The 26564-nt window shown below is 41.1% G+C and overlaps 1 protein-coding gene across 3 annotated transcripts in view; it reads right to left on the reverse strand.

Moving 5' to 3' along the window:
- Window positions 1–26564, reverse strand: part of LOC124612328 (nucleobindin-2) — an 87771-nt gene that overhangs the window by 25603 nt on the left and 35604 nt on the right. For all 3 annotated transcript variants that reach the window (XM_047140467.1, XM_047140465.1, XM_047140466.1), the window contains exon 6: window positions 10810–10912. In XM_047140467.1, the coding sequence (XP_046996423.1) occupies window positions 10810–10912 (103 nt within the window). The remainder of the gene's footprint in view (window positions 1–10809; window positions 10913–26564) is intronic.

Genomic DNA, 26564 nt, shown 5'->3' on the forward strand with positions numbered 1-26564 from the left:
GAAAACAAAGGTGAGAGCGACAGGGAAGCATTTTGAGACAGGGAGAGAGATAGATATTGCAATGTAATATGAAATATTCTCCACCTTTGATGGTGAACACCCTTAACCCCGCAGTAATACATTGACAACTGCCAGCAACAGCCTGCTACATATTGCCTGGCCATACCACAAAATTGCTGTGTATTGCAGCCACAATGCAGCTCCACTGACAGCAAAGCTATTGCGGCCAAATATTGCAATAAAATATGACCTGTCGTAAAAGCACCTTTAGAAAAAGTTAATCAATGTGGCAAAAGTTAATCGAAGCGGCCGGATGGATGTTGGAAATCTGTTTTACCCAAATACGAGTCTAGTTCCTTAACTGTTACGCAGCCTCACTCAGCAGTACATCTTGGGAAGAGCATAAAAAAGTGAGGGTGCCTGAGTAGATGAGCTATTTTCTAACATAAATTCCAATATTCTAAGACTTTAAAGTTAAGGAAATATCAATGTTTTTAACAGGAAATCTTAACTAGTGCAAAAAATCTGTTATGTTGTTCCAAAGCAACAAAGCAGTGTCTCCTGTTTAGATGTGATATTATGAACAATCTACAACATATATATTTAAAACTTTTATTCATCTTCATTCTGGAATAACTGAAGTTGAGCTTTAGTGTGCCAAATCCATATGCTTACAGGCAGATGTGACGACAGCTTTCACTCCTTTTCAGGTGTGCCATGTTACTGCTAAAAAGTACAAGCAAAATTCTTGAAACTGATGGTTGAGCATGGTAATTGTGAGACATCTCATTTTGTCATAGCAGGATACTGCACTATATCAAATACTTCCACATGAAGTTTGCCCAGAGGTCACTGTTCATGTCCATAGGCTGAATTACGTGAACTTCAGACTGCTTAATGTTTTATTGGCAACAAAAGCTGTCAGTAGTGTTTAAGCACAGGGAAATGTTGAAGTTTTAAGCTTATGTTTTCTGACATACTGATACAGATGGCAACTGTATTCTTACATACATGCATGATAAACTTTTATTTATGGTCTGACTTCGTTTATATGCTGCAGAATATGTTTCAAATGATAGTGCATGGTTGGAACTGTACAGCAGTGTTAGCATAATGTCAGGCAACTGAAAGTGTAGAGATCAGCCTGCGATCTGGAAAATTGTTCTGTGAACAACAGATCATTTGATGATCACAAAAGAATAAAGAATTATATGCACCACCTTGACTGAAAGCCTAGCAAGAACTTGGTCTTGACAGAATTATCTCGTTGAACCCAGTCACAGCCAATAACACTAATTAATATCATTTAATAGAGATATTTATGTTTGTGCACTGTATTGTGGGCGACTATACTGAGATTCCAGCCATAACTTCACAAAGAATAAGGAGACCCTAAAGTTGTCAGCACACAGAGCACGCTTTTGGATGTCAACATTGAGCATGGTGAGTTCAACATGCTGCTGAACAGTCAGAAACAATGTGACTTGTGGATATGGTACTACTTCTCAATGTGGTATATGCAATCGCATCATGCTCCAGTTGCAGTTTGCACCTATATCTGTCTCGTACATCACACTGTTCACAAACTGGATGCATGCAAACTTCCTACATTAGCTCTATTAAAACACAAACTTGCTTCCTTGTCCAAATTCTAGTCATATTGTTCTGCCTGCAGTATACAATAATAAAAACTTCAGTACCCATGGACATGTTATGAGGCAAAAAGGGAAATACCACATCCAGTCAATAAATACATCGGCTTAGAAAAGTTCCATTAAAATTAATGCAATATAAATTTACAATAGTTCTTCACATAAGATAAAAAATTATTTAATCATACTCTTTAGTAAAACACTAAGGTCATTCTTACTTAATCACTGTTCCTATTCAGCAGCAGAATCTTTGCAAAATGTGAATTACAAAACTTAAAACAAGAAAGTGCAAAATATCTTACTGCAAGTAGTGAAAGCTGTCTTGTAGAATAAGACAATCAAACAAACTCACTCCTTGGAAAGAGCAGCACTTATATTCACATAACATTGAATATTATAGAATATTTTTCTATTACACTAATAAAGTATCAGAACTGATTAAAAAATGAGAAGGCTAGTAAAAAAAATTTTTGGATCCAGTGAGACACAAACCAGTAATGCATCATCCGAAAACTTACAATTCTATGAAGCTACTCATTTTGCTACATAGACCAAGAATGTTACATGACCACACTTTATGTCTTACTATATCCTGAAAGCTTTAAGCCTAGATATGTTATTAACTGACATTTAATTATAGCAAGTTGTACCAAGAACACTGCGTTTCTTATGGGTCCTCAGTGTGCCATTGCTTTGAAACAGCAAACTTTCATAATACGGAAGTTACAAAAATTCTTTCGCCACCAATATGATGTTTTCCCATTATTTGACACAGATGGAAAAACTCACAATACCATGAAGGAGTTGTGCAACATAAATGAAAGTTGGTAGGCATTATGCCTGTTCAACTCCTGTGTTAATCACATAAGAGTGGTACTACTAGCTTCACTATGAGGATGCAGCTCAGGTTTGCTTTAAATACATTCTGTAATGATCATAATCACTAGTTACCTTTGAGACTGAACATGTTGACTTGATGTTTGTCAAGAATGAATTTAAGGTGACAATAACACTATTATCAACACCTCACTGTGTTTGAACGAGGTTGTGTAATAGGGCTATGAGAAGCTGGATGTTCCTTTTGTGATGCTGCAAAAAGACTCGGCAGGGATGTAGCCACTATACGATTGCTGGTAGCAGTGGTCACAAGAATGTACAGTTGCAAAAAGATGGGGCTCCAAGTAGCCGTGTGGCACTACCAAAAGGGCAGACCATTGTGTTCAGCATGTGACTCTGATGCATTGTACTACTGTACCTGCAGTAGCAATTTGAGCAGCGTTCGGCACCACACTGACACAATGAACCGTTATAAATCAGTTTACTCTAAGGACAGATCCAAGCCAGGTGCCGTTGCGAGCATTCCACTGATCCCATATCACCACTGTTTGCGACTTCATTGGTGTCAAGCAAGAGCTGATTGGAGGAAGAGCTGATTGGAGGGCAGGATGCATGTCTGTTGTGTTTTCTGATGAAAGCTGGTTCTGCCTCAGTGCCAGTGATGGCCATGTGTTTGTCAGTAGGAGGCCAGCTGAGGGTCTGCAACCAATCTGACTGCATGCCAAACACACTAGAAGTACACCTGAAGTTATGGCCTGGGGTGTGATTTTCTATGACAGCAGCACCACTCTCGTGGTTATCCCATGCACCACGACTCACGACTGCAGACCTGTACTCTACATGTTGTTTCAACCTGTTGTGCTGCCACTTGTGAACAGCATTCCAGTGAAGGGGGGGGGGGGGGGGGGATGTTTTTCAACAAGATAATGCTCGCCCACACACTGCTGTAGCAATCCAACATGCTCTACTGTGTGTCGACATGTTGTCTTGGTTTGCTGTATCACCAGATCTGTCTCCAATCAAGCACATATGAGACTTCATCACCCGACAACTTCAGCGTCTTCCACAAACATTAACTGTCCCTGTATTGATCGACCAAGTGCAACAGCCATGGAACTCCATCTCAAAAACTGACATCCAACATCCGTATAACACAAAGCACGCACATTTGCATGCTTGCATTCAAGATTCTGGCAGTTACATCAGTTATTGATGTACCAACATTTCACATTTGTAATGGCTGACCTTGCACTTACATTAATTTGTGATCTTGCAATTTTTTTCCGTCAGTGTATTACAGCAAAGCACACAATTAATGACGGGTTTTCGAGAGATCTTCAATTTTCTGATGCCTAAAAACTGCTTATATACAATGGGCTTCAACTGAAAGCCACTATGGCATCTTTTGACTCAGTACTGAAGAGATGGTGAGCATGTAATATAGGTGGCATTCTTCCATATCACTGGTTGTACAAACGCACATTCAGAATGTTATGCTAAATTTGTTCTGCACATTCAGAAAGACTCCCCAATGTGCTTATCCCACACTAACTCAGCATGCGCAACATTCAAAAGCACAGTCTGTGTGCTGACAGCTTAACCAATGTATTTAATTCAATACACATGTCAGAGCAAAGGTAAACAGTGTGTGTTTTGTGTTCACACTAAATATATATTCTTCATGGACTTTACGTTTGTAGTTGTTATGTAACCAGTTTAATGCTCAGCTCTTTACTGAAAAGCTATTTGTGCAAGGTTTTTTTTGTATATTAAAACCAATAAATTTAAGCAAAGGGTTAGCCTAAATGATGCATTAGGTTTCAAAGCACTGTTTATTGACATGTAAACGACATACAAAGATGAATGATACATGGAAAGATACACATACTTGCCGCTTTTAAAAAGGTTTGCCTCATGGCACACATGCACACTAAATGGAAGGCCTGTGATAGCACTCTATAAGATGGTGGCAATGCAGGAGAAGAGTTTTTATGTATTACAATGTGTTACAGGTGTTCAGTTTACATTCATACACAAATATGGAAAAGATCAGCCTGGTTACCAGAGCATTTTGTGTTGATTATGCCAGTTTTGCGATACTTGTTGTTTGTGTAATGGGAAAAGCGTGGGGCAACCACATGTCTCAGAGGAAACCATGGAGTGCATTAGACAGAGCTTTGTGTGCAGCCCACAAAAATCAACCGTTTGTGCAAGCTGTTCAGGGCATTCTGCAACAAACAGTGTGGAATGCTTTGCGATACATTTGCATTTCAAACCCAACCATTTACAACTGATACAACAACTGATCCTAGATGATTATGCCCACCGGTCGAAGTTTTGTACCCAAATGCAGCAAGCTATGGAAGACGGTGGTGATTCTGCAGGGACATTGATATTCAGTGGCAAGGCAACTTTCAATCTGACAGGATAAGTGAGTCGTCATAATGTGGAGTACAAATTGCTACATATCCCAATGGTGTGAAGCTGGAAAGGGATTCGCCAAAACTGAGTGTCTTCTGTGTCACATCCAAGACAAAGGTGCATGGTCCCTTTTTCTTCATTGAGCAGACGGTGACACGTGTGTACCTGGATACATGCAGAAATTGCTGTTGACTATTCTACTTTCATCTTTCAACAGGACAGGGCTCCCCCACAATTGTCCACACCTTCGTCAACAGAGAACTGCTACACTGCTGAATCCCCTCTGGTTGGGGATGGGTATGGCATAGGGGATAACAATACCATAATTCTGGCACACTCATTTAGTACCGTTATCTCTTGAGTAATTTGCTCAATGACCTCAACTGACTCCAAGTTAATAATGTTACTGGCCTCATGTCAAGTCAAATGGGCTACTCAGTTTTTTGTAATTTGTTTGCCTAACGGCAGCCTCCATTTCACTATTAACTTTTAAGTCAACAGTTAATATCCAATCAATGACTGATTCGTACCCAACACAATAACTCGGAAACTGCTGTCAAAACTGGTGGAAAAACCAATGTGCCTCCAAGATCAACCTAGTAGGTAGACATTAGCAACTGTCATGTATCACATAAATCAGCTCAGAAAATCATGGTAATCAATAACCTTTTGACATATACAAGTATCTGCAATTGCTATTTGGCGTCGCTTGTGTAGACTGTCTGCAAACTGAAAAGTGAGCAGATACAGGCTATTTCACAAGGTTATGCCTACCTTTCTGCATTGTGCTTGTAAATCAGTGACAAACCATGAGCAGACATGCCTGGATGGTGTCTATTTTCCACTAAACGTACACAAACCAAATCTACGTAAATCACTGCACAGTGTGCTGCACAGTTAGATGTCATCATGTATAGGCCGCTTCCCTCCCTCACAAGTGCTGCTTGCTCTTTAGCTTACATTGGAATGAACATTAAGCTTTTGTTCAAAGGACAGCAAAAGCAATGGTGTACCTCCTTCAATACAACCATATCTAGTAAAGCACTGTGGTGTTTAAACCAACCTTCGAGTTACTGGTAGTAATAGCTTTAACTAGAGAAGTTGGTGCAATCTATCCCAGAATGGTGGCTGCAGTCTGAACTTAAGCATTTGAGATACATTCAAAGAATACAGCTACAGATTTAAAGGTATGACATAGAAATTCTTGTGAAACAAATAGAAAATAATTCATGACTTTGGGAAGAGGTCAACCTATTAATATTTCTGTGAGGTTGTTATCAACAGAATAAGCTCCACAATTCTTATGCATAAATTAAGACCATTGTTTTAAGCAGTACAAAAGATATGATTAACCTACTGTTAAACATAGCTCACACCTCAAAAGTTCCTACTGTTTACAGTATTCCCTGTGAATCTGGCAGTAATGTTCTAGGCAAACTATTGGAGCTGTCAGTAAGTAATGTACACAACATGCATGGCACATAAAGCAAAGGGCATTAAACAGATTGGTTGTGCTATGGTGTCAAGAGTACACATAAAAACGAAGAATTTGAAAATGAAAATTGAGGCCCATGTTCAAGATATTGGAAATTTTTTATACTAAGATGGCAGACAAGGTATTTTTTGACTGAATCGAGATTATGAAAGATTAACAAATACGAGATTATGAAAGATTAACAAATACAAAGAGAGTGGTGGAATAAATTATATTGAGAAATCTGGCTGCACACCAGTCACAGAGTGCAAGGATCTCTCTGTTTCAAGGGTGGCAGTAATGATAAGAATTTATAGTGGCTGTCCCATGTGCCCACTGAGTTCAGTGGCATAACGGAGTTGTGATGACCCTCACTGATTACTCTTCTTGTACATGCATTCTTTCACCCCATCTCTCGAAAGTTCAATACAATTTTGTGATCCGCCTATTGAAAGTTATTGCTAAATTAATTTTGGAAGTCTACTTTTGGATAGTAGTCTATTTTCAAGCAGTTGTAGTTATTAGATGTTCCACAAGAATTGTGAACAGCAATTCCAGAGGATGGAAATGGGCAGATTTGAACCTCTTCCTTAAAATGTCACTTAGCTTGCAAGGAAAACTTTGTTTAAAGTTCATGATTGAGGACATGTACAATAAAGTGAAATGCTCCTGGCAGTTTTCAAGGTTACTGATAAATGACTACTTTTTTCTTTTGTATTCTGATGGAAGCAGTTGCTAATTTGCCATGTAAGTACTGGTAACTAACAATGAAATAACTGCTGAATACCGAATTATACACTGACAAGTGTCCAAGCATAATTTGTGGGAGTCCATGAAACACATTATACGTAATATAAAAATCTAAACAGAATTAGAAGCACAGTTATACTTTTTCTTCTTTATTATTGGACATTAGGTGAGTATGGAGGCTAAAGCATCATAATAAGTGTTGCTTTTGACCAAAAATTAGTTTTTAAAGGCTCCAGCTTTTCACAATGTAATTATAAAGGTCCTGGCACTCAGAAGGATTAAGAAACACTGTATTAAAGCATCCTACACAGCAATGGCAGAAAAATTATCTACAATTCCAATCCTCCATCTTCCCAACAAAGGAAAACCACAGGGTGAGTCAGTTTGCCTAACAACAAAACAATACCCAATGTGAGTACACTCACTGAAGTGGATGACATTTAAAACACAAAGGCCATGAACAACTGACAAGCATTCTCTTGAACATCTGCACTCAAGTGTGTGAAGACGCAGTTGCAGCATGTTGGTCACAGAGAGTAAATTATTTTAAGTGTTAATACAACTAAATGTAAAACAGGGTGCATACGCGGACAAGGAAAAAAAATTCCCAGATTTCCCGGTTAAAAGTACACTTTCTCCCAGATGAAAACACACTTTTTCAGTGTTATTAAGTGACCGTATATTTTCCCTCAGAATTGTAAAACTTATCAATGCTTTGAATGGTTATGTTTTTATACATGGGCGTAGAATTTCCTGGCACTTTAGAAAACTAAACGCAGGGAAGAAAACATCTTTTGGAAAGATTTTTGATGTGCAGCAACATGTACGCTGCATATTTTCGTATTACAAAAGTATAAATTCGAATTCCAACAAACACCGCATGCTACTTTCCGAACCATCGTAATCGAGATTGCTATGTGCTTTTGTAAGCCAGTCATAGCTCATGTCACGTGATCCTGCCAGCCGATGACAGCGAATATTCAGACCACAGGACACGTGATGTAGTCTGCTAATAGAAACATCACTGTTAAGTAGCCCGGATACACAAGCAGGAAAAACAGCGGATATTCAGACCACAGGACATGTGATGTAGTCAGCTAATAGCAACATCACTGTTAAGTAGCACGGATACACAAACAGGAAAAGTTAATGTCTTAAATTAATACACATAGTGTTGCTACACGAAAAGCAAAGCTTTCACATATAATATTGGTCTCTAAGGTTAATAAGCTGCAAGAGAAGATAAGCTTTCACATATAATGTTGATATTTTTTGCGCGTGTTACACTTTAAGATACATCACACAAATGTGCGAGTAAAATTTTTAGCCGAGTCCAGTGACTTGTCCTCAAAGTTTTCCACAAATAAATTAACTACCACTGAGGAGAGATAGCTTCCCGTAGCACTACATCAATTTGCTCATAATAATGACATGAATGTGTGATCTTCTGGGCTCGAAATACTTCTAAATGGTTCGTCATCAAACGCTCTGTGATTTAAGAAATTCATTATACATACTTGCACATAGTTCAACTTGTGTAAAACAAAATTTACTTTGAAAGTAATGCTTTTCAAACCACCATTCGCAATATTTTCCCGCAATCTGTTAGAAATAGGTTCGTTTCAGTAGCCGTCAGAGAGCACCAGATAACAGGCGTCACCATGCTTTGGCAGCTGCTATGAAGCAGGAATCCCGGATGTTTGTACGTGTAAAACATTAAAAGATCTTACATTATGTCATAAAAGAAAAAGACATCAGAGGATACTCCAAGAGCAACGGAATTTCGCGAAACATACTAAAATGGCACATTTAAAGTGCATACTTAAAGAGCACATTCATATGTCCAGATTCCCAATGAAGTAGGCCTCGAGCTGATATTAAGCTTTTCAGTGTGGGTTTCGGGATGTAATTTTTCTTGGAGTACCAGTACTGTATTAATTCATTTTTGATTCTTTATTATACTAGCTAGAAGATGAAAACGTGGATTTTAAATGCAGCGAGCAGTAGAAATTAGCCAATAGTGTGGAACTAAACACTTTGTTTCAAACACATTGACTGCCTCAGTGTAAAAGATTAATAAAACCAAATTTCTTTAGCAAACCAACAAAAATAATTTCATTGTTCTACAAGGCAATTAATCCATGGCTGTCAGAAAAGTGGAAATAAAAATAAAATCTGAAAGTAATAATGTATATTAGTCTTCCGTAATTATGTGAATGTATTTTAATTCACTTGATAGCTCCTGGCTACAGAAATCCATTTTGTTTTTATTTGACGTGAGAGCAGTAAACGAAAAGGAAACAGCAAAATCACTAAATGTAAACACGGGTCACGTGGAGACCACACACTTTCCCACTGTAACTCAGACTGCTCTGCACATCAGCCTCAGATCTATGATATTTCCGAACCGAGGCAATACTAAGATAGTGGCGCCACCTCCACTCTGGTAGTCTGAATCTATGGATTTCCCTAGTAATTATAACAACACTGATCATTCACAAACCCGAACAACAACATAATCAGACAGCGATTGGTGTTCACTCGTTCGGCTTTACTCCACTCAGCTTGTATAGCCCGGTCCCCTTTTGCCTGCAGGAAAGTTTATTTCTAGATGCGACGAGGATTCCCCTGACAGATACATCACGAACACTATGCAAGCATTCAAAAATCAACTTATGGATTTTTTTTTTTTTATCGTGGGACCAAACTGCTGATGTCATCGGCCCTAGGCTTACACACTACTTAATCTAACTTAAACTAATTTACACTAAGGGCAACACATACACCCATGCCCGAGGGAGGATTCGAAACTCTGACAGGGGGGGGGGGGGGGGGGGGGGCACATGAACTGTGACAAGTCGCCCTAGACCACACAGCTACCCCACGCTGCTTATGATTCACTCAGAAATCAACTTACAGAGTGTGTTCAAAAACCAACAGGGATGCACATCAAAATCATATGAGTAATCGATAGACCAATGAGTGCTGGATGCTAGGCATTTTGTGAAAAAAGGTTTTTTCTCCTCAAAAATATGAATCTGATGTCCCTCCCTCATAGATCTGGGCCCGCTGCACATGCGTGAATCTTGGCAGCTTGGGTGCGGCAGTAAAATTTTTCCCGATTGCCTCTAGCTGCTTGCTGCAACTGCTTACACAGCCAACAGCCACATTTCTGTAGCCTACTCATGCGCCCGCTCGTAACTGTTAAAACGAATTCAATGTAAACAGTTGTGATGTCATGCTCATCGGAGTCAATTTAAAGCCTTTGACAAATTTTGTTGTTGGCAAACTCTTGTATGAGCACTGTGTTTTGTTGTTGTATATGGCACATTTCCTTTGCAATTTATGTTTTATTTTCATTTTTGTTTCTCATTCATGTTTCATTGTTGCAGTATTGTTCTGCAGTAGCGGGTAACAGTGGGGGGAGGGGGGGGGAGGGAAGAGTCTCAGTGCGACAAATAAAACAGTTATAACAGGAAACAAGGTTCGAGCATTCCTATTGTAGGAGCCACAATATTACTGCATACCAAAAAACAGAAAATTTTACCCAATTTTTTAACAGTGGTTTGATTTTATGTTGCAAACTACTATGTGGGAATCCATGGAATAGAAGGTGTACCATACATACTGAACATAAAAAACCAAAATTTTCTGACAGTTTAAAATAATGCGTACCATGAAGGTAGAAGAATGTTTTTGGGTCAAATTCCTGATTTTCCATATGATCCTGTTTCTGCCATACCTCTTCAAGCTGTTGCTTGCTACCAGGATGGTGGAGCTGTAACAATAAGGACACAGTTAGGATTACTTTCAGGACCTTAATGAAAGTAAAAAATTAATTCATCTCTTGAAGCACTAATGCAGCACTAGTTCTTGTGTAATACTAATAATGACCATCGGTGCATAAGAGAAAATAAGAATCCAATTGTACACTAAGAGGAAAATAAGAGACCCAAACCAATAGTCCAACATAAATATTATACAGTTGGTAAAATATATAAATGATTCAGAGGAATATAAATCCATGAGCAGATTATCATACATATCATCAAGAGTTTCTCATTACTTCAGTTTGTTGCCACAAATGTTCACAGCATTTTGTCTAAAATAAAAGATCACTCAAAACACAATCTCCTCATGCCCCACATGTGCTTCACTGGGACTAAATCTGAAGGTCACACTGTATGCATAATCACTACCTTGTTGGAAAGCCCACCTCCCTGACATAAGACTGGCAACATAATATGCTGGGTGCTGTTCCTGATGTATTTTAAACTATTCAGCTTTCTCTCAATAAATACTCATTGTAGGCTACAATTTCCAACACCGTACTTCCTGGAATTGGTATTTCTTATCCATTTTAACACCACTCTTGGCACTAGGTTTTGTAAAGGGGATTGAGGAACTATACAAGGTGCTAGAGGGAAATATGAGACAAGTAAACTTGAGGAGTTGGAGGAAAAAAGAGGGACGAGGGCACAGGGGCTATATACCACGAGTAATAAAGTAACACTGAGAAGCAGTTAACCTAATAGCAAGGATACTAGAATGTGTAACAAATTACACTGAACATATTAACAAAATACTTAGACAATAATAACTGTAGTAGTCTTGACATAAAATAAAACTTAACTAAACAAAAATTATCTGGATTAAAAAATTCAGAAACATGTGGCTGGTTGACAACCACATAAAAGCACAACTACGCATGTCAAAATCTTCTTCCTAACAATATAGGGATGAATCTTGATTCTTTACAAGTTGTCGAAATTCATGCTACACTCACCCAACATCACTTAAGACTGAGGAGAAGTCTACAGTCAAGCCATTTAATACTGTCTTATCAGTATACAAAATATTATTTAGACGTAATGTGGAGCAGTGATTCCACATGGGTCATATTCTGGAGGCTCTAATGCTGGAGAAAGAAACCACAGAAAGCATCCCATGCAAAGATGAGCCAGAGTTCTCATTACATCTGAAGGAGTGGGTGGAGGCATTCTTTTGATACCTCTTCTGTCTAGAAAGAGTGCAAGTTAAGATCAGTGTTCACACACTGTTCAACAACTTCTGCAAGATTAGGCAAACAACTGGAAAGGTGAATGGGTGTGCTTATAAGTATCATTTGACCTCTGATCAGGACTAAGATGTCTGGTACAGAGTGTCTTAACATTTTGGCACCTTATAATAATGTTGCCTGTTTCCCATAACTAATTGGTCTAGCAGAATTAATCAGCCACAGTTAGTCGTATAACTGACAATGAATCTATTAGCGGATCCTGGGGGAGAGTGTACTCCAAACAACAGAATGATGCAAAGCTCAAATTAGGCTCAATAAAAAACAATAAATTTCAATCAACACTTAAGTGCAAGCAGCAACTCAACAAACTGAAGTGGTATGAAGAGAAAAGCAAAACTACTTACAAAAATAACCAATATTAAAGAAACACCCAAATGCAAGTAATCACTTCCTTAATAATCTGTCAATGGCCAAGAGTAAAACCTTGATGACTCAAAGGTATACATCAAGGACTTCGGGGAAAAAATATGAACTTCATAATAAAGTAAGAGTGAGCAGTAAACAGAACTAAATTTGAATTGCTAGAGGCAACATGCATCTAGGAAAGGTTACATGGCCATATGCGGAGACCAGATGACATGTTGATGACAGATGATTTATGCTTCTCACTGAGAAGAATGATTTCGTGAAAACAGAAAAGCATTATCAGGCATTACTCCCTGAAACTCCAAACTGACAAAAACTCTCTTGACTACTTTACCCTTGCACACACAGGGAGACAAACTGTCCATAAAACGAGTTTGTCTGCCATCTTAATGGAGTTATCAATTTGCATACCAAGAATGATGCACCAATTTATGCTGAAAATTAGGTGACCACCCAAGGGATCAAATGACATATCTCTCACCTCTTGTTTCATTAGGAAACACACAGGAAATCAAAGAAAGTTTAAACACATATTAATTTAATCTGACATATACATACCCTACATTGCTCCTTGCAATCATATCTTACTAAAATTACTACTGCTCCACTTCATAAGTATATCTGAAGTTTACTCTTACATCTTGAAGGAGGTCTTTTTTGGGGAAATCCAAGCACCTGTCATACATTACAATCCCCTTTAAGAATGCTCTCTTTGTCAATTATGTCACATGGTGGGAAATAACACCACACATGCGTTGATTTTCAAATACACATGAAAAACAATTACTGCCTCCAAACTGAAGGTGAGTGGGACAGATATATATAGTTTCCTAACGCAAAACTCCACAACATCCTTAGAACTGGCAATACTGATCAACCAGCAGTGCGGGGACCCAAAGTTCACAGCGTCTATACACAGCTATTGCTGTCTGAAACCCACTGGGCGTAATAACCCGTGTAATGAGCATGCATCCTGGCCTCTACTGAGACCTACCCATCTACAGTGGTCCTAAGGCAATTGGAAATCTCCTAAACTAACACTACCTTGTCAAAGGCACCTTCAGTATGCTGTGGATGCACCTTGGTAAAGCCCAGGGCTCTGCTGGCCTTAGGGCAGGCCTCAGCAGAAGCCATGATGCATGTCTCACTTTCTAGAGAGGATTGCAAGGTCATCACTCCCCAATGCCATTCAGCCAGCAATGGCTGTGTATGAGCACTGAATGTTGGGTTCCCAAACTGTTGGCTGGTCAGTAACATCATTTCTAATGATGATGTGAGGTTTTGCATTAGAGAACTACATACCTCACCTGTCTCAGTCACCTCTAGCTTACAGACATTAACACTTGCCCATGTGCTTTTCAAAACTAGCATATTCACAGTGTGCTTCCCACCATATAAATTACTTGCAAAGAGGGATTTCTTAGGTCTAATAGTTATTCCTCTCTATAGGGTGTATGGAAAGTGGACCAAGAGGAGCAATCACAGAATTCAGTAAGTGGCCACAGGACTTCCTTTTGTTAACCTGTCAGTAGACAGGATATTAAAACTGTAGTGTGTATATAAGATATTATGAAACAATTACCTAAAGATTACATTTGAATCATTTTCTTTCCTAAAATTCATGAAATCTAAAATGACTCTGGGCCTTCTAAGAAGTCAATGTTGAGGTTTACTACAAGCTTGGTGTAAGATATTAATTTTGCCATCCCTGATTTTTAATGTGTAGTTCATGAATTTCAAAACATATGAGCTAACCTTATTAGTTCTTGTTTTGATATCCTGGTTGAAATTCACAAAGTAGTAGTACTGTCTCCTCATTCGCTATTATCATAAAACACCAAAGATGACTACCTCTACAGACAAAAGTAGCAGTAAAAGGAAGTGCATCTTCTAGCAAAACTGCTTTGCCGCTATCAGTGAAAACATTGTGTCACTCTCTCAGCAAAAAATTCGAAGTGTGTGTCTCAGAATTCATAGTGTATGTCTCAGCTTCCCACTGCTCTGTAAAAAGGTCATGAACATAAATGACTACCAAAATTGAAAAATATTACACACCATTCTTCTTTGTTCACACTCTACTGACTGCAGGAAAGAGTCTGCAAATACATGTTTATTTCACTTTACTTGTTTTGACAAATTAATTTGTCATCTTCAAAAACCTACAAACTTAGGGATGTTGTAAATCTAGACCTTGGCTATACATTGTGTGAAACATAAGATGTATATTACAGAAACTTAAGTAGTACTGCTTTAGCAACCATCAACACCCATTTCGTAGAGGCATAATGTCATGATATGTCAAAACATGTGCATACTGTATGTGATTATTGTGAACACTGATTCATAATATACAGTAACTGAGTCACTTCTATGTACAAGGCAAACTGCTGTGCTAGCAGCAAGAAACATATATAAAAGCATATAAAAATGTAACTAATAAAAGCATATAAAAATGTAACTAATAAAAGCATATAAAAATGTAACTAATAAAAGCATATAAAAATGTAACTAATAAAAGCATATAAAAATGTAACTAATAAAAGCATATAAAAATATAACTAAGGTATATAAAGAAGTTATATATAAGGCAGTACATTTGAAAAAAACATGCCACATAATTCTAATATATAAAAGGAGTGGACTAATTTTTGCATTTTATAGGAGATTCTATGCAATCAAAATAGTGTGTGTTTTTAATGTAAGTTTATCATTCAATATCTTTTGAATTTACGAGAGAATATTAATGTATATTTCAAATTATTCAAAAACGTTTACAATGGGACACAATTATATTTTTCACCATGCCCTGGACAATAATTTGCAGTTCAGATTCAGAAAGATAGTTATAAAAGATTTAGTTGGTTCCTTTGAACATCCATTCCGGTGGCTGAGTGGCAGAAACTAACCTAGCAGGCAAACTGACCAAAAGGTGAAGTAGTGGCTACAGTCAGAGTTATTTGCCACTTCTCATGGGGCAGCATTGGTTGATGCATCAGAACTATAGATCTAGTTATCTGGAAATTTACAGCATCATTATAAAAGCTGCAGTCCTCAGATTTTTCAGTTGGGTGCAGGATTACAATAGAGGCACAGATGATTCTACAATGTTCTTGTATGTGAATTTATTAGTTCTTACCGTACCTCCTAATGGACCAGGCATAAACTGCAAATAGAAAGCAACACACACACACACACACACACACACACACACACACACACACCCTCCCCCAATATATCTAGTGAGGTTATTGTGGTTTCAGAACGTGAAATGAGTAAAAGTCACTATCAAATGCGTGTCAAACACAATAACTGGATGCTTGCATCTAGTGAATCTGCCTCAGAAGCTGCACTAAGAGATTGTTTCAGGGAAATCTTGGAGAATTACCTGCATCATGGCAGAAAGTTGCTATGAAAGTGAAGAGTTTAATCACACATTTAAAAGAGGCCAAAGTAATGTTGACAAAGCTGAATAAAGCCCAAACGAGATGATGTAAACAAGGCCAGAAGAGTTCAGTGCATTACAGATATCAAAACGAACAATACAATCACTTGATGATCATATTGGAGGATGGTACACACAAATCATAAATACTGAATTTTATCTTCTAAAATTGTCGCATAGAAGATCTTACTACAGTTCCTCCTTTCAATCATTGCACTAAAGCCGAAAGAATAAATATTGAAATGGCTGCAAAAATAAAATCATTTAACACAGGAAAGGCAACTAGACCTGATGTTGGTTGGTGGGGGAGGGGGGGGGGGGGGGGGTTAAAGGACTACACACACAGTGAGGTCATCAGTTCCTCTGCCACGAAGTACTTCTCCTGGGGGTTAGCGATGGCCACAGGAAATTTGATCTCACTGATTGATTTGGAGTGAAAGGGACTAAACTGCAAGGTCATCAATCCCTTCATCCATTAAGTGGCAAACCAGGAGTAGTTGTCAGAGGAAGGAGACAAAAGGCAAATCCTGGAAAGCCAAAGTGTAACACACAATAAAAATTAATGATATGAATATAATAGAGGGAAACATTCCACATGGGAAAAATATATCTAAAAACAAAGATGACGTGACTTCGTGACTTACCAAACGAAAGCGCTGGCACGTCGATAGACACACAAACAAACACAAATATACACACAAAATTCTAGCTTTCGCAACCAACGGTTGCTTCGTCAGGAAAGAGGGAAGGAGAGGGAAAGACGAAAGGATGTGGGTTTTAAAGGAGAGGGTAAGGAGTCATTCCAATCCCGGGAGCGGAAAGACTTACCTTAGGGGGAAAAAAGGATGGGTATACACTCGCACACACACACACACACACACACACACACACACACACATCCATCCACACATATACAGACACAAGCAGACATATTAAAAGGCAAAGAGTTTGGGCAGAGATGTCAGTCGAGGCGGAAGTGCAGAGGCAAAGATGTTGTTGAATGACAGGTGAGGTATGAGTGGCGGCAACTTGAAATTAGCGGAGACTGAGGCCTGGTGGATAACGAGAAGAGAGCTTCAAGGAATCCTCAGAACCTTAGGCCCCCTACAAAACCTTTCACCTGACTCCATCAACCTCCTAACCCCACCGACACCCTGCACCCCTACCTTCTACCTTCTTCCTAAAATTCACAAAACCAATCATCCCGGCCACCCCATTGTAGCTGGTTACCAAGCCCCCACAGAACGTATCTCGGCCTACGTAGATCAACACCTTCAACCCATTTTTCATGCAGTCTCCCATCCTTCATCAAAGACACCAACCACTTTCTCGAACGCCTGGAATCCTTACCCAATCTGTTACCCCCGGAAACCATCCTTGTAACCATTGATGCCACTTCCTTATACACAAATATCCCGTACATCCAGGGCCTCGCTGCGATGGAGCACTTCCTTTCACGCCGATCACCTGCCACCCTACCTAAAACCTCTTTCCTCATTACCTTAGCCAGCTTCATCCTGACCCACAACTTCTTCACTTTTGAAGGCCAGACATACCAACAATTAAAGGGAACAGCCATGGGTACCAGGATGGCCCCCTCGTATGCCAACCTATTCATGGGTCGCTTGGAGGAAGCCTTCTTGGTTACCCAGGCTTGCCAACCCAAAGTTTGGTACAGATTTATTGATGACATCTTCATGATCTGGACTCACAGTGAAGAAGAACTCCAGAATTTCCTCTCCAACCTCAACTCCTTTGGTTCCATCAGATTCACCTGGTCCTACTCCAAATCCCATGCCACTTTCCTTGACGTTGACTTCCACCTGTCCAATGGCCAGCTTCACACGTCCGTCCACATCAAACCCACCAACAAGCAACAGTACCTCCATTATGACAGCTGCCACCCATTCCACATCAAACGGTCCCTTCCCTACAGCCTAGGTCTTCATGGCAAACGAATAGCTTTCGCATCCCGCAACTACCCTCCCGACCTGGTACAGAAGCAAATAACCAGAGCCACTTCCTCATCCTCTCAAACCCAGAAACTCCCACAGAAGAACCACAAAAGTGCCCCACTTGTGACAGGATACTTTCCGGGACTGGATCAGACTCTGAACGTGGCTCCAGCAGGGATACAACTTCCTCAAATCCTGCCCTGAAATGAGATCCAGCATTCATGAAATCCTCCCCACTCCACCAAGAGTGTATTCCCGCCGTCCACCTAACCTTCGTAACCTCTTAGTTCATCCCTATGAAATCCCCAAACCTTCTTCCCTACCCTCTGGCTCCTACCCTTGTAACCGCCCCCGGTGTAAAACCTGTCCCATGCACCCTCCCACCACCACCTACTCCAGTCCTGTAACCTGGAAGGTGTACACGATCAAAGGCAGAGCCACGTGTGAAAGCACCCACGTGATTTACCAAAAGACCTGCCTACACTGTGACGCATTCTATGTGGGAATGACCAGCAACAAACTGTCCATTCGCATGAATGGACACAGGCAGACAGTGTTTGTTGGTAATGAGGATCACCCTGTGGCTAAACATGCCTTGGTGCACGGCCAGCACATCTTGGCACAGTGTTACACCGTCCAGGTTATCTTGATACTTCCCACTAACACCAACCTATCTGAACTCCGGAGATGGGAACTTGCTCTTCAATATATCCTCTCTTCCCGTTATCCACCAGGCCTCAATCTCCACTAATTTCAAGTTGCTGCCACTCATACCTCACCTGTCATTCAACAACATCTTTGCCTCTGCACTTCCGCCTCGACTGACATCTCTGCCCAAACTCTTTGCCTTTTAATATGTCTGCTTGTGTCTGTATATGTGTGGATGGATATGTGTGTGTGTGCGAGTGTATACCCGTCCTTTTTTCCCCCCTAAGGTAAGTCTTTCCGCTCCAGGGATTGGAATGACTCCTTACCCTCTCCCTTAAAACCCACTTCCTTTCATCTTTCCCTCTCCTTCCCTCTTTCCTGACGAAGCAACCGTTGGTTGCGAAAGCTATAATTTTGTGTGTATATTTGTGTTTGTTTGTGTGTCTATCGACGTGCCAGCGCTTTCGTTTGTAAGTCACATCATCTTTGTTTTTAGACACACAATAAAAACTGAGATAAAAGCCCAGGAGAAAGATAGTACATGTAAGTTGTGAAAAAATCAGTCAAGACAAGGCATTAAAACCAAGAAATGAAAAAGAGCAAAGAGAATAAAAAGGTGGAAAGGGTAGGGGCCAGGTTGGGCCACCCAGCAAGGGCCGCCAAGTGACCCCAGGGGAAAAGGGGGGGGGGGGGGCAGAGAGGAGTGTCCCACCAATCTGTCAGGTCGTCAATGAGGCCAAAAAGCCCTTCCTTACAGGGATGAATAGAAACCACCTTTGTGGGCAAAACGTAACACCAGGTCAGCCAAAATGGCGTCGTCTATTAGTACCAGAGATAGCAACTCAGGAAGATAAAGATGCTGCCTCAAAGCAGCCAAATTAGAGCAGTCTGAGTAAGTGGGCCACTGTCAGGCAGGCTCCGCATTGGCAATGAGAGGGATCCCCTCATCTGAGAATGTGGCCATGTGTCAGCCAAGTGTGGCCAATGCGGAGTATACAGAGGATAGTGGATTCCCTGCGAGAAGCATGCAGGGAAGACTGCCACATAGTCATGGTCTCCTTAATTGTCCTCAGTTTTTTGGGGGAGATCAGGACGGACCAGTCTGAGTTCCAGACTTCCAGCAATTGCTGACGTATAAACGACCAAAGATCTGGTTCTGGGATCCCCATTTCCAGAATCGGCATCCTGGAGGCCTGCTTTGCCAACTCATTCATTTCCCGAAATCCTAACATGACCAGTGATCCAAATAAAAACGCCTGGCCATTCAGCATGATGGAGGTCAGAGACAAGATCCTCAAACGCACCCAGTGGGTGAGAACAGTAGCATTGGTCTATAGCCTGAAGGCTGCTAAGGGAGTCATTACAGATTAGGATAATCTTGCTAGTGCAAGAATGAACATGACTAAGGATTAATTTAATGGCCATTCATTCAGCAGTGAAAACACTGCAGCTGTTTGGCAGAGTTTGGACTTCCTGCACCATGCATGTTAGTGCGCAAAGCGTGTTCATCCATCAACTGTTGAGCCATTGGTGAATACCACCTCCAAATCTCGATACTTCTCAAGGACAGCCAAGAATAGGTGGCAAAAAATCTTGGGGTCAACAGAATCTTTCAGACCAAAAGAGACTTTAAGGCAAATCTGAAGTCGGGCGTAAGTCATAGGGGTAGATGTAATGTCCTCCTGACCAGAGGCGACAGTGGAGGAATTTGCCGTTCCGAATAGAAACACTGGAGACGTGCAGCAGTTGTAAGGTGAACCAAATTATCAGCAGTCGAGCAGCCTTTGTGAAAACCACCCTGAGATGCAGACAAAAGGGCACGAGACTCAAGGAGCCAACAAAGTCTCTTGCTCACCATGCATTTGAGCAACTTGCAGAGAATGTCAGTAAGGCTGATTGGGCAATAACTGCTCATCTCGAGGAGGTTCTTAACTGGTTTAAGTACCGGAACTATTGCACTTTCTCGCCACTGAGCCGGGAACCCACCTTCGGTCCAGATCCAACTAAAGATGGTGAGGATGTAACGATTCCAGTCCAGCGGCAGATGTTTCAGCATTTGGTTGTGAATGGGGTCTGGCCCTGGGGCTGTATCAGGGCAACGGGTTAGGACACTGAAGAGTTCCTATTCACTAAATGGAGCATTATATGCTCCAGGTGGTGGGTAGTAAAAGATAAGCGCATTCACTTCTCCCGCTGTTTTATAAGCCGAAAGGTGGGGTGGTAGTTCTCAGGCACAGATACGTGAGCACAATGCTCAGCAAAATGCATCTGGATCAGTACAAATGGCACCATCTAAGGAAACGCTTGGTACAACTGTGGGGGCTGGAAGCCGTAGAGTCATCTGATCTTTGTCCACACCTGTGATGGAGAAGTAAGTGATCCAATGTTCGAAAAGAACCATTCCCAGCGTATGCAGGCATGGAGCTGTTTAAAGGCAATGAGATGCTCTAATGAAGGGTGTCGCTTATGGTATTGGAGAGCCTGACTACAATCTCTAATGGCCTCAGCAACCTTTGGGACCTACCAGGGTACCGTTTTCTGATGATGGGCTCTCGAGGAAGAGGGGGTGGCTTAGTTGGCTGCCAAAAGAATGGCTGCTGTTGTATACTGAATGGCCACATCAATATTACCTTGCAATGGGGAGCTAAGGACGACAACAGAGGTGAATCCATCCAGTCAGCATTACAGTGAACCAATTTGGGTGGATGTCCAGTAGAACAAGACTGAAGGAGGGACAGGAAGATCGGGAAGTGGTCACTACCGCAGTGCCTGTAAAGTTTCAATGTCTTTACCACAGCCAGTGATCATTGTTACACCCCACAAAGGGCTATGGACATTGAAGTCATCCAAGACTGTGAAAGGTTGGGGGGGGGGGGGGGGGGCTAAGAGAGTACTGCAGACTGTACATCCTGTGACACATCATCATTGGGAGGGAGATAAATATTACTGATGGTAAAATTCTGATGTGCCCATACGTGAGCAGTCACAGGCTCCAATGGTGCATCGAGAGGTACAATGTCACTGTACATAGTCTGGCACATACAGTTGGTATGATTCTTAAAATAACCTTGGTAGCCACAAAGAGCTGGGGTCCAAGTTGCTGGAAACCCATATTTCCGGGATGACAATACAGAATGCAGGGTATGTGCTTAAAAGCTGCTGTAGCTCAGCCAGGTGGTGGAAAAATCCGTTTGTCTTCACATTGCCTGGGGAGATCTGGTGCCTCAGGGGCCACAGGGATCTCTGCCTTGGGCACAGAAGTGTGCACAGAGGACAGTGGCATAGGGACCACTGGAGTTTCCTTCATCTTAGAGGACATAGTTTTGTCCTCCTCCTCCTTAGAAGACGAGGACTAAGAAGATTTCCCTTAAGTGGTTTCATGCACAGGAAGAATGAGAAGTCCAACAGCCACCAGCCTGCTAGCACCTGGCTGTGGACCAACAGGAAGTGTGGAAGGAAGAGTCCTAAGGAACATCTTCCTAGCTAGAGAAGCTGGAGGAGGATGAGGTGCCTCTGGCTGGGGATGGGGACTGGTCCCCCAGCAGATGGGAAGCCAATGGTCCCAAAGTGTGTGCAGTGGAAGCATGAGAAGGGCCCCCCAACCACCTGGGGGACAGATACCAGCGGGTGGCTCTAAGCGCCCACTGTAAGAAGTCCAACAGAGGAAGGCATTGACGGCAGAGAAGGCAACAATGTCGCAGGAGTAGCATAAGATAATGTCATTTGTTTGGAATTAAGATACTGTTTTTGGCCTCTTGATATGTGAGCTTGTCCAGGGTCTTATACTCCTGGATTTTCTTCTCACACTTAAAAACGGAGCAATCTGTTGAGTAGGGAGAGTGCTCACTGCAGTTTACACTGATGGGGAAGGGCCACAAGGAACATTCATGTGCAGCAGATGTCCACAATCCCTGCAGACAGGGGTGGCAGTGCAACAGGAAGACTTATGTGCAAACTTCATACACCTGAAGCATCTCATAGGAGGAGGAACATAGGGTTTCACATCACATTGGAAGACCATCACATTTACCTTCTCAGGCAACACATCACCCTCGAAATCCCAGATGAAGGCCCCAGTAGCAACTCAGCTTTCCCTTGGTCCCCTATGGACACGAAAGATGAAGTACACACCCCGTCACTCTAAGTTGGTCCGCAGCTCATTGTCAGATTGCAGAAGAAGATCACGGTGAAAGACTACACCCTGGGCAGAAGATGATGTTTTAATGAAGAAGGAACTGCTCTTCATCTTAGAGATGGTTTCAACTTCCCCATACTTGTACTCAATATCTCTGACAAAAAATAAAGGCTTTGTAGCCTAAAAGCTGTCACCTTTGGTCCTGGTAAACACTACATATTGGTGGGAGAAGTTTGCTCCTTGACGTCTAGTCCTGCATTCCTCCCACGGCATGACAAGGGAAGGGAACGCTTCAGGATCGTACTTTATTGCATCAAATGAGACCTTTCCATTTGAAGAGACAAAATTTAAGTCACGTCATGTGTGAACTATCCACCATGGTGCCACCCATTCCAAACTGAGGCTCTCCCCATGGGCACAACCCCGCCAAAGCAATTTCTACCTGGCCAGTAATCCATTGCCAGGAGTCCCCATGGCCCAGTCACGACAGGCACATGCTCCATGGCATACATTAGGAGCGTGCAACACAGACACCAACAGTGCAATCCATGTGTGGTCAGGGGCTAACATTACGCAGGTATTTAATGACCCCCCCCCCCCCCCCCCCCAATGGGATAGCTACCACGGTGAGTTTTGGGTTACTGTGAAGGGTTTGGGGTGTATTATAATAACAGGTACAAACAGTGAGAGGGTGGAAGGGCACAGAGGTGGCCCGTACACCACAGTGGGCAACCTTCCCTGCATAACATGCACTTCTGTAAAATGTGGAAAACATGGCAGTTCAGACCCAATAACGGGGATCATATAATTGTTAATAGAAGGTGAAACTAGTGGTGAGAATGAAACTAAAAATCGTGAACCAAGTCCAAGCAGGGTCTTTACTAAAAGAACCATCTGACGAAAAGTCAGACGAGTTTAAGTTTGCAGCACAGAGAGGAAGCACTGCTAAAAAGGCTGGGGCCCCGTGGTAGCCAAGCATGTGCTCACCTAAGAGTAGTGAGCCTCTGGGACATTTGATTTGATTTTGAAAGATTGTAGAAGTAGTAAAAATCTAGGCACTCAAACAATTTTGATGCCAGAGCTGAGGTTGAGGTGTGGCATCTAAAATCAATTAAAATGGAGTAAAAGATGGACGACTGATGCAGATGGCTACAGGAAGTAGCGCTGAAGCTGCCCCAGACCCAGCATGCAGTGGAAGACATCCCAGCCTCAACTGCAGGACCCTGCCATGAAAGTAGTTTAAAACGTTAAATCTGAGAATAAAAACCACTTTCACAGACTAAACAGAAAACCACTTCAACTGTCCATGAGTCATTTGTCAATAATAGGAGCAAAGAATCCTGAAGGGGGACATTCCACCAAGATGTCAGCTACTGTCTGTGAGACTCCACAATCAACATGGGATGCCACATAAAACTATGGGTTAATCCCGTATTACCTACGTGGAGGTGACACAGGATGGTGAATTCCTTTTTGGTGGAGTGAATGAGAAGCACCATATAGCAGAAGTCTCCTTCATGGTGTAGAATTTATGAAGGGGGCCCACCCAATGTTGTTCCACCTCTGAGTGATGTTCAATGAATAATTGCTTCTGTCGTCAAAGTTGGTAGCAGGAATGAGAGAGGAGAAAGGCTAATTGAGTTCTGCAATGAATTTCAGCTAGTAAAAGTGAATACTCTGTTCGAGAATCAAAAGAGGTGGTGGTATACTTGGGAAAGGCCAGAAGATACGGGAAAACTAAAGTTAGATTACATCACGGTCAGGCAGAGATTGCAAAATCAGATATTGGAATGTAAGGCACATCCAGGGGCAGATATAGACTCAGCTCACAATTCAGTAATGACAAAGAGTAAGTTAAAGTTTAAGAGATTAGTCAGAAAGAATCAATATGCAATAAGTGGGTTACTAAAATATTAAGAAATGATAATAATATACTCTTGAAGTTCTCTGAGAATATAAGAAAGAAAACCTTAGGCACAAGGAAGACAACTGCAAGGAAACCATGGATAACAGATGAAATATGTCATCTGATTGATGAAAGAAGGAAGTATAAACATGTTCAAGGAAATTCAGGAATAGAGTAATCCAAGTCACTTAGGAATGAAATATACAGAAAATCAAAACAAGCTTTGGTGAAATTAAAAGTAAATGCAGAGGAGAAAGCGGACAGGCGGAAAGAGTACACCGAAGGCCTCTAGGTGGGGGAGGACTTGTCTGATGATGACATAGAAGAAGAAACAGAAGACAACAGGAAAGAGATAGGGGATTCAGTATTAGAATCAGAATTTGAAAGCGTTTTGGAACACTTAAGATCAAATAAGGCAGAAGGGGTAGATAATGTTCACTCAGAATTTCTAAAATCATTGGGGAAGTGGAAACGAAATGACTATTCACATTTATGTGTAGAATGTACGACTCTGGCGATATATCATCAGAGATTTGGAAAAACATTCATACAATTCTGAAGATTGCAAGAGCTGACAAATGCGAGAATTATCAACAATCGGCTTAACAGCTCATCCACCCAAGTTGCTGACAAGAATAATATACAGAAGAGTGGAAAAGAAAACTGAGAATTTGTTAAATGACGATCAGTTTGGCTTTAGAAAGGGTAAAGGCATCAGAGATGCAGTTCTTACATTGCAGTTGCAATGGAAGCAGGACTGAAGAAAAAACAAAGGATTTGTAAAACTGAAAAAAATATTCAACAATGTAAAATGGTGCAAAATGTTTGAAATTCTGAGAAAAATTAAGGTACGCTATACGGAAAGATGGGTAGTATACAATCTGAAGAAGGAACAAAGGAGTGGAAGACCAACAACGAAGTGCTGGGATTAAAAAGGGTGTAAGAGAGGGATGTACTATTGAATCTATACATCAAAGAAGCAATGACGGAAATAAAAGAAAGTTTCAAGAGTGAGATAAAATTCAGAGTGAAAGAGCATCAACAAGAAGACTAGATGGTGACATTGCTAGCTCAGTGAAAGTGAAGAAGAATTAAAGGATCAGTTGAATCAAATGAACAGTCTAAAGATTACAGGATATGGATTAAGAGTAAACCGGAAAAAGACAAAAGCAACAAGAAGTAGCAGAAATGAGAAAGACAAGGAGGAAACTTAACATCAAAATTGGTGAACTGAAGTAGACAAAGTTTGCTACTTGCAAGCAAAATAACTAATGATGGCTGAAGTGAGTAGAATGTAAGCAGACTAGCACTGGCAAAAAGGGTATTCCTGGCCAAGAGAAGTCTACTGATATGAAATGTGGGAAAACCAGAACGAAAGAACACTGAAGCATTTGAGATATGGTGCTACATAGGAATGTTGAAAATAAGTGGACTGGTAAGGTAAGAAGTGAGGAGATTCTCAGCAGAATCAATAAAGGAAGATACATATGGAAAACACTGACAAAAAGAAGGGACAGGGTGATACAACATGTGTTAAGATATCAGGGAATAACTTCCATGGTACTTGAGGGCAGCATGGGAAGCTTAATACTCTGCTTCGTTGCTCTCGCATCTTGGGATGTAGATTTCACTACTCTCCTCCAGATTTACTGGGCCCTGGTCTCATCCCGACTTGACAGTTTGGGGATTAGATGGTAAAAATGTAGAGGAAGGGAGATATTGCAACATATCCAGTAAATAACTGAGGATGTAGATTGCAAGTGCTACTCTGAGATGAACAGGTTGGCACAGGAGAGGAATTCGTGGCAGCCCACATTAAATCAGTCAAAAGACTGATGCCTCAAAAAAGTCGAAATTCATTCACTGGGACACCTATATCACTTGGGACCCAGATAAAG

The sequence above is a fragment of the Schistocerca americana genome, chromosome 4 (genome assembly GCF_021461395.2).
Source record: "Schistocerca americana isolate TAMUIC-IGC-003095 chromosome 4, iqSchAmer2.1, whole genome shotgun sequence".
Classification (NCBI taxonomy): Eukaryota; Metazoa; Arthropoda; class Insecta; order Orthoptera; family Acrididae; genus Schistocerca; species Schistocerca americana.